General features: G+C 49.5%; 1 protein-coding gene across 1 annotated transcript in view; it reads left to right on the top strand.

The window, feature by feature from the left end:
- The first annotated feature begins 7,813 nt into the window (after positions 1-7,813).
- SEZ6L (seizure related 6 homolog like) overlaps positions 7,814-12,951 on the top strand; it is a 71,668-nt gene continuing 66,530 nt past the window's right edge. The window contains exons 1-4 of the mRNA XM_052654471.1: positions 7,814-7,873; positions 9,188-9,245; positions 10,924-11,682; positions 12,466-12,599. Of these exons, the coding sequence (XP_052510431.1) occupies positions 7,814-7,873; positions 9,188-9,245; positions 10,924-11,682; positions 12,466-12,599 (1,011 nt within the window). The remainder of the gene's footprint in view (positions 7,874-9,187; positions 9,246-10,923; positions 11,683-12,465; positions 12,600-12,951) is intronic.

The raw sequence follows: 12,951 nt of genomic DNA on the forward strand, positions 1-12,951 counted from the left end.
CCTCCACAGGCCACGTGATGAACCTGCAAATTCCATACTCCTGTGAAGAGTGTGAAGTGCCAGGTGAAGACATAATAAGCGAGTCGTGAGACTGGGAGAAGCTTCTCCCGAGACTCTGGACTCTACGTTTAGTCAGTGCAGAGGGTGGGGATGGTCGTCACTCCCTTCAGTGGTCCTCTCCCCTGGTTTAACCAAGTGTGGGAAAGCAGGCACCCAGAGCCGATGGGACCGGCCTGATGGCCCGTGAAGCTGGGCTGCAGACCACAGGGGGGTGCCTATGCCCTGCCCTTCTTGCGTGACTTTGATTCAGGTACCCAGGCCCCAGGAGAGAAGTCTGGAAAGACAGAGGGACAGGGGGAGCCACACTGCTGGCTTTTGGTCCAGCGATGTTGCCCTGGATACGGGATGCTGTGGATATCAGACATCCCGAGTACCTCCCTCCCTTACACCTCCAATCAGATGGTCCCTCCACTCTGAGGAAGGGGGTTGGGGGGTGGAGAAGTGGATCACTCCCTGACGGAGTGATGCACATTGCCCCATCGCCTGTGGAAAGGTGAGAACCGTCTAAAACCTGAAGAAAGGCTGGGGTTTGTTCTCTGCTCTCCTTTGAAACTGGGATGGCAAACCTCAGGGAGTTCACTACTATTACTAATTATTAAGTTCAGTTCAGTTCAGTTCAGTCACTCAGTTGTGTCTGACTCTTTGGGACCCCATGGACTGCAGCATGCCAGGCCTCCCTGTCCATCACCAACTCCCAGAGTTTACTCAAACTCATGTCCATTGAGTCAGTGATGCCATCCAACCATCTCATCCTCTTTCGTCCCCTTCTCCTCCCACCTTCAATCTTTCCCAGCATCAGGGTCTTTTCCAATGAGTCAGTTCTTCATACCAGGTGGCCAAAGTATTGGAATTTCAGCTTCAGCATCAGTCCTTCCAATGAATATTCAGGACTGATTTCCTTTATGATGGACTGGTTAGATCTCCTTGCAGTCCAAGGGACTCTCAAGAGTCTTCTCCAACACCACAGTTCAAAAAGCATCAGTTCTTTGGCGCTCAGCTTTCTACATAGTCCAATGCTCACATCTATACATGACTACTGGAAAAAACATAGCTTTGACTACATGGACTTTTGTTGGCCAAGTAATATCTCTGCTTTTAATATGCTGTCTAGGTTGGTCACAACTTTTCTTCCAAGGAGTAAGCATCGTTTAATTTCATGGCTGCAGTCACCATCTGCAGTGATTTTGGAGCCCAAAGAAATAAAGTCTGTCACTGTTTCCACTGTTTCCCCATCTATTTCCCATGAAGCAATGGGACGGGATGCAATGATGTTAGTTTTCTAACATGGATGTTGAGTTTTAACCGAACTTTTTCACTCTCCTCTTTCACTTTCATCAAGAGGCTCTTTAGTTCTTCTTCACTTTCTTCATAAGGGTGGTGTCATCTGCATTTCTGAGGTTATTGATATTTCTCCCGGCAATCTTGATTCCAGCTTGTGCTTCTTCCAGCCCAGCATTTCTCATGATGTACTCTGCATAGAAGTTAAACAAGCAGGTGACAATAGACAGCCTTGACGTACTCCTTTTCCTAGTTGGAACCAGTCTGTTGCTCCATGTCCAGTTCTCACTGTTGCTTCCTGACCTGCATACAGATTTCTCAAGAGGCAGATGATCCAATGGATGTTGGCAACTTGATCTCTGGTTACAGCATGCACATTACAAATTAATCAAACTATTTAAAAGTTGCAGTAAAAAGTGTTTCCCTCTTCCACTGCAAGCCTTACTCCTGCTCTGCTAAGGCAGTTCCCATTACTTTGCTCAAATGTATTCCCTTTACTCCCATGAGAGCTCGTATACCGACCACTCTACCTTGATTTTTTTTCAGCTCATACTGAATTGCCTTGGCACATAGCTCTGCCATTCTTCATGCTATTTTTGAATTAGTTACATAGTTGTGGAGTAGGACATACAGCTATACATGTATATATACATATGCATAGATACATATATATGTATCAATGTACAGTGAAAATTCTCCTTCCCACTCTTTCTGGTCATCCTCCCAATTTCCAATGCCCCACCTCCCCATAACCACTTTCAAAGTTTCTTTTTATTATTAAATTTCATTTTTTAAATTGGAGGATAATTGCTTTACAATGTTGTATTAGTTTCAGCTGTACAATGTGAATCAGCTATAAATATACATATATCTCCTCCTTCGTGAACTTCCCTCTCACCCCCTCAAAGCTTCTTTATGCACATATTAACCAATGCCGACATATGTAGCTTTATTTTCTCTCCTTTTTTTTTTTACACAAAAAGCAACAGACTCTGCATACGGTTCTGCACTTTGCTCTTTAACCTAGCAGAAACATTTGCCTTCCCTCCTCTGTGGTCCATAGACAGTCTCGCCACCCTTTTCTTGCAGCTGTGCGGCATTCTGTCTGGATGTTCTGTCATTGATTTAACCTTATGGATGGATACTTGGTTTGTCTCCAAGTCTTTTGCTACAACAGGCAGTGTTGCATCGCTTAACCTTGTGTGTGCATCATTTTGCCTGTGGGAAGACCTGTGTCTGCAGGATAAATTCCCAGAAGTGGGCTTGCTGAGTCAAAGGGGAGATGTAATTCTGAATGTTCTTGCCAGGTTACTCACCACATAATTCACCAATGACGTCATCTCATCTCTTTGAACCTTGCCTGTATTCCACTGTGTTTCTACAATCATTTAACTCGCCCCCTAGAGACAGGCAGGTCAACTGTTTGCATATTTTTCCTAATAGAAATAATACTTTGTGCTGCGAATACTTTGTACCATCCCAGTGGGTGTCATGACCATAGCTGTCCTTCTATTTTGGGACCTGACTAAGCAACTCATCTGCCTGGAAATCTACTGCTGTGCAGATGGGACGTCTGTTGCTCTCCTGCCCCAGCATCCACAGTATCCATAGCCTTCCTGAGCCACCCATCCCCAGCCTGATCTGTGACTTGAAGTCAGGCTGTGGTGGGGCAGGCTTCCGAAGCACCCTTGGAAGGTGGCCTTCCTGGATGCTCTGGAGTAAAAGTCTGATGATGCAGGCAACAGGTCAGGACCAACCCTGGACACAGCTTCAGCACCAACTAGAGAAAGCAAGAGAGCGCCTCAGAATCACCTTGGAAGGTGGCATTCTAGAAACCCACCGTGCCTGGATCCATCTGCCCCAGATGGTTGAGTTAAAAGTCAACTGCAAGGACTTCCCGTGGTCCAGCGGTTCAGGATTCACCTGCCAATGCAGGGGGACACCGGTTTGATCTCTGGTCTGGGAAGATTTCATGTGCCACGGGGCAACTAAGCCTGAGTACCACAACTCCGGACGCCCCCAAGCTATAGCTGCTGAAGACCACGTGCCCAGAGCCTGTGCTCCACAACAAGAGAAGCCACCACAATTTGAAGTCCATCCACCGCAACTAGAGTAGCCCCTGTTCACCACAGCTAGAGAAAGTCTGTGCAGCAATGAAGACCTGGCACAGCCAATGATAAATAAATACATTTAAATTTTTTTTTTAATCATTGGAAGTTATGCATAGACAGAGCCTGGCGGGCAGTAGCAATCTTGTGCAGAGTTGGCGGCAGGGTGAACAAACAGGCTCATGTCTTTTTGGAAGGTGCCCTTTCAGTGTCAACATTTTACATATGCAAATCTTTTGGCTGAGCAGTGCAACTTCAGGGACACGCTCCTGAAGAATTACCTGGCCATGTTCACCAAGGATACATCTCTACTGCAGGGTTATTTGGGATGACAGGGGAGAGAATGGTAACAACCTGAATGTTAATCAAGAGCCTGGTTCAACCATGTGTGTGTTTATAGCACCGGGGAAGCCCACATTTTAATGCAGCCATTAAAAAAGAATGAAGTGGCTGCATAAGTGCTGACAAAAACATAGCCATGATGGGCTTTAAGTGAAAAAAATGGTGGTGGAACACTAGCGTAATGGCGTAGTATGCAGCAGTGAAAATGAATCAGTCCCAACCACACTCATCAACGTAGATGAATCGCAAAGTGTTGAATAAGAGAAAGGGCAAGGAAAGAAAAAAGAGAAGAAAGGAGTAAGCTTCAGGAGGGTTCACGCAGAAAGTTTGCACAGTGCCATACAGCGCTCAGAGGTATTGACATGTATAATAAATACACACGATAACTACTAATATTAAATACAGGTAATGCACATAATAAATGAGAATGCGGAAGGCCAGCTTCAGGACAGAAGTCACTCCCAGGAGGTGGAGAAGGAGGAGAGGCTGGTAGGGAGAAACAAACAGAGGCTTTGACTGTACTGGTGCGCCTTCTGTTTCTTAAGCTAAAGGTATCCACACACGGGTATTTGCTGGCTTAGTCTTGAACTCTTTCTGAATGACTGAAATATTTCAAAATGCATTTCTTAGTGACAGGGCAGTATACACAACGTCATAATCCGGTGAATATTCAGACCAATAGAAAGCTGCAAAGGAGCTCATGAGAGTTGACGGCCGCTGTGTGAGCTGTTCTGTACACTCGTGGCTTCATCGTACTTCCTCACGACCCTAGGAGATAAGGCTGTGTGATCCCATCTTACAGATGAGAAAGAGGAGGCCCAGAGAAGGGAGGGGCTGTCCAGGGTCTCGTGGGCAGTTAGCCGCAGGCTAAGTCTGGAACCCCAGTGATTCTGACTCCAAGCCCACACTCCTGTGCGCCGCCCCACATTTTAAGGTAACATACTTTATTATTTTTACATCAATACATTTTATTTGGAGGTTAAACAGATCCCATTAACAGGGGTTCCCTCTGGAAGGCAGGACTAGTGGACGAGTCAGGGTGGTACAAGGCTGACACTTCTGACATCATGCCTTTCAAGTATTCCTGTATTTTGCAAATAAACTATTTTATAGGGGGAAAAAATATCTGCAGATGTGGGAAAGAGGAAAGGACACTGGAAACAAGGTCAGAAAGTATCTAATCCTAGCCTCAATTTGCTCTAATCATCTTGGACAGGTCACTTCCTCTTTCTGAGCCTTGACTTTTTTTTTTCATCTATAAAATGGAAAGAAACAAAACACCAAACTCACAGAGTTGTTTGGAGGCTGGAATGAGATCACAGCTGGGAAGGCACTTTGCAGGGTGTTAATCACAGTCTGAACCTCAGTACTGTTGGCCCGGGTGTAGGCAGAAGGCGGCCAGTGAAGCCCAAGATGAAACCCCAAGCCCGCCCCCTCTATCTGTCTCTGCCCCTTCCGTCCCGGAAACTCCTCTCCAAGTCCAGGTGTGATCAGAACCTGAAGCCACCGCAGCGGCCTCGTTCCCGCAGGCCTGAGTGGGCTGGGTGAGCCGGGTCCTCTCCGGCTGAAGGGAAGGGTTGTACCCCATCCGCTCTGGCTCTTTGCTCTCCGGGGTGGACCTCTGCCTGCCAGCCCCTTGTTGCCTGCGTCTGGACCACAGCAGGTGCTCAGTGAATGAATGACCAAATGTGAGTGAGAGGAAGAAACACTGCCCTCACTCATGTCAGTGTCCTAATCTGTAAAGTAGGGATAAGCCGAAGACCTTCTCTGCCCTAAAAGTCAACAATGTAAGTGAGACAAAGCACATCAGCTCCAGGAACGAAGCGGGAAGGTCTATTCACTTCTGGGGGCAATACCAGTGGCCGCCAACTAGAGGGTCTTTGGCTACCCCCACCCAGGGGACATTTGGCAATGTCTGGGGTCATTTTTGATTGTCCCCAGGGGGTGGGAGAAGGGTGCTACTGTCCTGCAGTGAGTGGGGGCCAGGGATAATGCTCAACATCCTGCAACGCATGGGATGGCCCCTCGCGGCCCAGCCTAGATGCAGGAAGCATGGAATCAACCGACATTCTTCAGGGCAGTCAGATGTTCCTGGGCTTGTTTCTGGTTTTGCCTGATGTGCTGGGGTGTGGTTTTTTCCAAGCCTCAAAGAAGTCTGTCTTTCTTTTTGGCCGCGCTGGGTCTTCGTTGCCACGCCCGTGCTTTCTCTGGCTGTGGCGAGCAGGGGCTACTCTCTAGCTGCGGGGTGCGTGCTCCTCATTGTTTTGTTACGAATACAAACAGGCGGTGTGACCCTGGGGAGTCCATTTTCCCTCTCTAGACCTCCAACCCTTCCTCTGGATACCCTGCGATCAGAAACTCTGGGAAACGTTCCATCTGCAGGAGGTGACATTTAGTTTGGGTTTTTGTCCCTTGATGAGGCCAGGCAAACCCACCAGCATGAGCTAAACAAGTCCTCATTGCGGAGAGTGAAGGTACGAGAACGCACCACTGAATCAGATATGAGTAATGTCGAAGAGAAGAGTGACCAGAATTTTTGTACCGCTGTTTAGCAAACAGATACCCATCGATCCACCTGCCATCCCCTCCTCCTAAAAGCACCCACTGTGAACAGTCCAATGACATCCCCACCAGGAGACCACATCCCAGGGGTTCAATGACTCAGTGAGCAAAGCACATCCCTGATTACAAACGTGTGTCTGATCTCCCGCCTCACAAGGAGCTAAAGGCAGCATTTAAACCCTCCTCTCATAATTCTTTTTCTCTTAAGAAGTTTTGAATACTTCTTACACACATTTTGGAAAATGCCCACAAGTAGAAGGAAGCAAACACATCTCCAGAAGTCCCACCACCCAGAGGCAGCCAGGACCATGCTTGGGGGCCATTCTTCCAAGTGAAAAAAAGACTCTGCATCGCCATTTGCTTGAGTTGTTTGCGTCAAGTTGTTTGCATCCACACCGTAGAACTTTCCATCTTGCTGTCTTCACAGAACATTATAGCAGAAGCATCGTCCGGCTTCTATTTCCTCCACTTCTCGGTCTGTCCTTCCGTGCCTGCGTGATGATCCGCTGTTGCTCAGATTCCAGGCCGTTCTTGGCCATTCCACTGCTTCTGGGCGTTTAAAACAAAAAATCGTCAGCTTCATGGCTTCCGAACATGTGCTTTTTAATATGTCCTTTTTCGACTTTAATGGCATGCTTCCAAGTCTAATCTTCCATCTCCCCATCAACGTTAGTAAAGAGAGAGAGAGAGAGAGAGAGAGAGAGGTGTTTCTCCCAACTTGGAAGGCAGAACAAACGCTCAGTTGCCTGCGATGTTGCTCCATGCTGTCTCAAGAGAGGAAAACAGCATAAGGATGTAATTAAAACTCCATCTCTTCTGTTTGGTACCCATGTTGAGTTTTTGTTGTTTGTCTGCCTTCCTTTTTTTTTTTTCAAATCGAAGTAGAGTTGATTCACAACACTGTATTCATTTCTGCTGTACGGCAAAGCAATTCAGTTATCCATATGCTTTCTCATATTCTTTCCCATTATGGTTTATCCCAGGTTATTGAATATAGTTCCCTGTGCAATGCAGTAGGACCTGTTGCTGTGCCTTCCTAAGTTCTTGAATGCAGGGACCATGTCCTAGAGTGCTGACTCTCTCGTGCTGAGGGTCAACCAGCAGGGAGAGTCAGCACCCAGCACCTTCACTCAGCAGTTGATTGACAGCATCCCAGTGGGGCGCTGAATGCCCACATTAAAGGGAGAACCAGCCAAACGTGATTACGGTGATTAAAGAAGTTAAATGTTTTGGGGAAGAGGTGTTAATGTAACTCGGTGGTCACTGGAGCCCCGGGAAAAGCCAGCCTATTTGAGCAAGTGAAGCCTCTGCATCTGTGAGGCCGTGGAATCCAATCTGACTAATTCCCGCTGGGACATGTTTTCACGTGGCACTCATTTGGCCTGTGTCCCAGTCGAGAACAAATGCTGCGTCTCCAGGCTGCATACACTCAGGTCACAGATATGTACTCATCTCTCTCGAACATGGCCTTCAGCTTGGAGCCAGCCGGCCAGCCAAACCGCAGCATGTGTGAGCTCGGAGGGGTAAGGGGCACTGGGGGCAGGGAGGTGAATTGACACGGCAAATATACAACTCTTTCTGGAAGTCAGGTGTTCAGTGGGGAAAAGACTGACTCATTCCCATGGATTTGCTTCCTAAGATGCTTTATCGCTGCTGAGACTGGCACCAGTTTTTTCCTGGGGCTCTCAGAGGTGGGAGTAGTGATTGGAAGGCAGGAATTGATTATAGGATCATTTCTCTCTTGTTTCCTTCCGCTTTCCCCAGCTCTGTTGGGTCTCACTGGGCTCAGAGAAGATCCAGATGTGATGGGTCTGGCAGGGGAGACCAGCAATTTGTATTTTAACAAGGAATGCACTGAGGGATGGCAGTATCATCTATGGGGTGTTGGAATACGCTGTAGCCCACTTAGCAGAAACACAACACAAGGGTTTGGAGAGAAGGGTGTTGCAGTGGGGAGAGGCCGATTCAAGCAGACAAGGGGGGCGCAGGTGACAGTACTGCATTTTCTTAAAATATATATGCCCCATATTTCTTAAAAGGCAGCAGCATGGTCTGTGCCATCAGGAAAACCAAGGCAGGAAACCCAGCTTTGTTTCCTATGATCTTGGAAAGTTATTTAATATCCCAAACCTCCATCTGCCCATCCGTAAAATAAGAATACTGATTTCTAATCAATAAGGTTGAGAAAGACTTAAAGGAAGTAATGGATACAAAGCGTTTAACAAATATTCAGCTAAATATTGGCACATATTCAGCACTCAATAAAGCAATCAGGAGGCAATGTCATAAATATCACTGTTGTTATGGCCAAGGCACATCAACGTGCTTTATGTCATCTGTAATCTTTTATCACCTTTGACACAGCTTGTTTTCCTAACATCTCTGTCTCCCACTCCCTCTTCCTGTCTCTCCTCCAGTCCCTTGTGATCAAGGGGACATTTTTGTGGAAAGACTGCCTGAAACTAATGTAGCCACAGGGCCCCACAAAACTCACAAGCCCGAGTCAAGACTGAGGTTGTCACTGTGCCCTTTTTAGCAAGATTACCAACAGGCCCTAAGCATACTTATCAGTCACCTGATTGTTTGAAAAATCAATGATGTCAGAGCTGGATGGACCCTTAGACTTCATCCAGTCTAGCTGTCCATTTGACACACCGAGAGAAGAAACCTAGCTATCATAACATACCCAGTTCTGATGGGGAGTGGTAGCCAGGAGAGGACCACCATGCAGGTCCCCCAAGCCCTTGGCTGCATCCAAGCTCTGTGCATCGAACCACAGCTGGGTCTTGGGAGCCAGGTGTATTGAACTCTCATCCTCTCATCTTTCTGCCCCATAGCCTTCTCACTCGACAATCTACAAAGATGGTCAGTACCAATCATCTGATAAAAGCGACTGTGAGCGTAAAAGCTACAGCTTTCCAGCAGCCCCATGTCTGATCTGATCCCATGATCTGTTACATAAAAGAGGTTTAATGGACTTTCCCAGGTCTATGCAGCTAGCAACTGTAAAAGGCGGGATCTGAACCCGGGTCTAACCCCAAAGCCTCAATCCATCCCACCTTGGACCAAGACAACCTGCTTGGCTTAAGTGACCTGGATCTGTGTTCAGGTCCTCTGCACACCGTCTCCTCCCCGATGTCTGTTTCCGCCCCAGTGTTCCCATCAGCCTGGAATGCCCACCGGCTGGTAATCAGTGTTATACCACAGGAATATTTGTTGATGTCAATTGCACACTGTTGCAGTCTAGATAGATTGAGCCTCTGCCACTGCTGACTCCATGAAAGCAAATGAACCTTTCTGAGGGAGATCAGTTTGAATAACAGTGCTGAAGGGCCCAAGACTGTGTGGCTGAGCAAGTGTGTCTTTCTGCGGGGAAACTGACAAGGACGGTGATCAGTCCTTTGTCCCTCAGGACGTAATTCCTCTCTATCTCGAGATCCTCGTCTGGAATGTTCTGACTGCTCAGGTCCCCTGCTGAGGGGTGGTTACAATGACAGCAGCTGACGCCAGGCACTCACTGTGGGTGAGGGACCCACTTGTGCATATGTGTGTGTTTGCTTTCACTACATCACCCTCTTGAACGATGACCACCCGAGGAGACAGGGGATAACAGCCCCATTTTACAGCTCAGGAAACTGAGGCTCAGAGAGGTAAAGCCATTTGCCAGTTTCCATTTGGCAGAAGTGAGTGTCAAAGAAGAGAATGATGAGGCTACTTTCAGACATGATTCTGCCAAACAGTGGCCTGGGCCAGCCCTTATTTAAAATTATAGGCGATTTTACTTTCAAGACAGAAATCTCAAGGAATCAGCGGGATGTACAAGGCCCACCAGAGCCTGACCCTGACCTCCTGGCTCCCCAGCCTTCTCTCTAATCACCCCCCACCTCTGTCCCCTGTTCTCCTTCGTTCCTCTTTTCCACCCACCTGAGCCAGGCCTCCAGGGTCTTCCCACACCCCTCTGTTCTGCCTCATAACTCTGGATCCTCAAATCTTCCTGTGTCTCCTACAAGGTCACTTGTACAGTTTTTAGTTAAAAATAAGCAAAACACAAACAAAAAACATCCAAACTTCCCCAGTCCTGGGACAATACAGCCCTGAGTCAGGGCACACAGCTTTCAGAAGAGACTGTGGGTTGGTTACAGCCCCTTTCATCCTCTTACCAGGATGACCTTGTTGCAGTGAGCAACCTGCCCAACTGTACATGGTGGTCCTGCCCAGAGACTGGGTTAGAGGCCTGTCCTCTCTGTCCTCTTGGCACACAGAGCTGCTCTCTTCCTAAGCATTTATCACATTTAATATGATTGTTTCTGCTTTTTTATTAGGACCATGAGATTCTGTGTCCTCGATTTCTGTAGCTCTAATGCTGAACGGGGGCTGGCCCAGGTCACTCCAAGTCTCCATAGTCAGCAAAAGGAAGGAAAGAAAGGTGGCAGCCCCACATCTACGGATCAAAATGTGCCAGCATCCTGGCAAGCCTTGGGTCCCACCTTAAAGGGGCTACCCTCAGCGTGGGCCAGGTAGAGGCCTCAAAGTCCGCGGCCCCAAGCTAACTGGCCTCTGTTCTCTTTCTAAGATGAGCCCCCAGAGGGAGATGCCGGCCAATCAGATACTTACCTTCTGCCCTCCGAAATCCTGGGGAGCAGCAGTCTGAGCAAGGAGAACCCCGAAGAGAGCGTGACCACGGCCCCTCTGAATCCAGTGCAGTCTGGGGATGAGCTTCGCGAGCCGGAGTTGGAAGGAACCGGCCCGTTCGCGCCTCAAGACCCGGCGGCTGTGTCTACGCTGCTTCCGCTTCCGGAGGAGCCGGGCAGCAGGCACGCCTTCCCCGCCAGGAATAAGCCGCCTTCGCTCAAGCAGGTGAACCTGGCCAGGAAGCAGCGGAGGCCGAAGGCCACCCCCGCAGCGGCCACGCAGAGGCCCGCGTCCCCGGGCCCGGGTCTCCTGGCCTCCGCCCCGGGGAAGCCCCGCCCACCCGGTGACCAGGACCGCGTGGCCTCCGCAGGGGAGGAGACCCGCCCGCTCTCTCTGTCCTCCGAGGAGCCCCTCTGGCTGGAGCGGAAGGAAGGCACGGTCCCCACGACCCCCGCGCCCCTGCAGATTGCCCCCTTCACCTCGCAGCCGCTGGTGGCCCACACGCTCCCCCAGAGCCCCGACCCCGGGGCGCCCGCCGTGCCGGAGGAGGCCCTGGAGGCTCCCCTCGAGGATGCAAGCCCCGGGACGCTGACGGACAAAGGCGAGACCGAGCTGACCGGGTCAGCCTCAGAGGAGAGCCAGGAGACCACCACGTCCACCATCATCACCACCACGGTCATCACCACCGAGCAGGCCCCAGGTAGGCAGCCCCCAGCCCCTCCGGCCCTGCAGCAACTGTGAGGTGGCAGCTTCTGCGATGGGGGGAGGGGGCGCGATGGGGGGAGGGGTCCCCGTGTCCCGCCCCCCCCCCCCCCGGAAGGTTCATGCCCGGCCATTGGTTACCATCTATGCAGCCCTAGCTATGAACTTGACCCTGGGGTTAAAAACTAGCATCCCCATTTTCAGAGATGAGACCCCTGAGACCCTAAGACATCAGACAACCTGCCCAAGGTCTCACAGCTGAAGAGCAAGATTCAAAACCGCTCCTCCTGGGACAGAGTCCTTTCACCTGTCGAGAAGGCCCTAGCCTTCCAAGGTGCTTTTGCTCTCGTCCCTGCGTGAACTTGATAGAATGCACTTCTGTGTTCCAGTCTTTTCTTCCGTCTTCTATCCCATCTTCAAGCGCATCACAGGGGCATCAGCTGTCAATTACACATCGATCTGGGACAGATGCAATGTGGCTGCTCAGGAAAGACTGGGAGCTCTGTGCTTTTGACCCCTGCTCATTGTGTGACCTTGGCCCAAATGTGCTCCCTCTCTGAGCTTTGCTTTACTTGTCTCTAAGATAAGAGTGAAACATCAGTCCCATGTCAGCTCTTGCTATTTGATTATTATGTTGAGTGTGGAGCTGAAGGAGGAGGAACAGCAGGGGCAGCAGTGGGGATGGGAACACCAGTGTTCAGAGGCCCTGTTCCAGCCAGCAGCCCATCTGAGAGATGACATCTCAGCTCTTTGTGTCCTGATGACAGTGCCTTTCCTCCAGCTGTCTGCAGTGTGAGCTTCTCTGATCCTGAAGGGTACATCGACTCCAGTGATTACCCGCCGCTGCCCCTCCACAACTTCCTGGAGTGCACGTACAACGCGACAGTCTACACGGGCTATGGGGTGGAGCTCCAGGTAACCCACGAAGTTGCCCTGCCTTGGTTGCCTCTTCCAGCAGAAGGTCTCCTCTGAAGGGTCATCTGAGTCAGGCTTATTTTCATCTTAACCGGTTTGGTTCTCTCTTTGCCCTAACTGGGGGGAATTGAGCTGGGCTTTGGCGATTGAATAGGAGTTCCCAACTCAGAAGAACTACCTTGGCCCACGTGGAGGGAAGGGGATGTATAGATCAATTGTAAGCCGTTATACCCAGAAGGAAAGTCCTGTGATATCCTGCTTGTTGAACACACACATACTCATGGAAGCCCCACATGGTTCATTTGATTCATAAACTTTTGGCTGCAAACTAAGACGGGAAGAGCAGGGTAGC

This window comes from Budorcas taxicolor, chromosome 17 (assembly GCF_023091745.1).
Source record: "Budorcas taxicolor isolate Tak-1 chromosome 17, Takin1.1, whole genome shotgun sequence".
NCBI classification, from domain to species: domain Eukaryota; kingdom Metazoa; phylum Chordata; class Mammalia; order Artiodactyla; family Bovidae; genus Budorcas; species Budorcas taxicolor.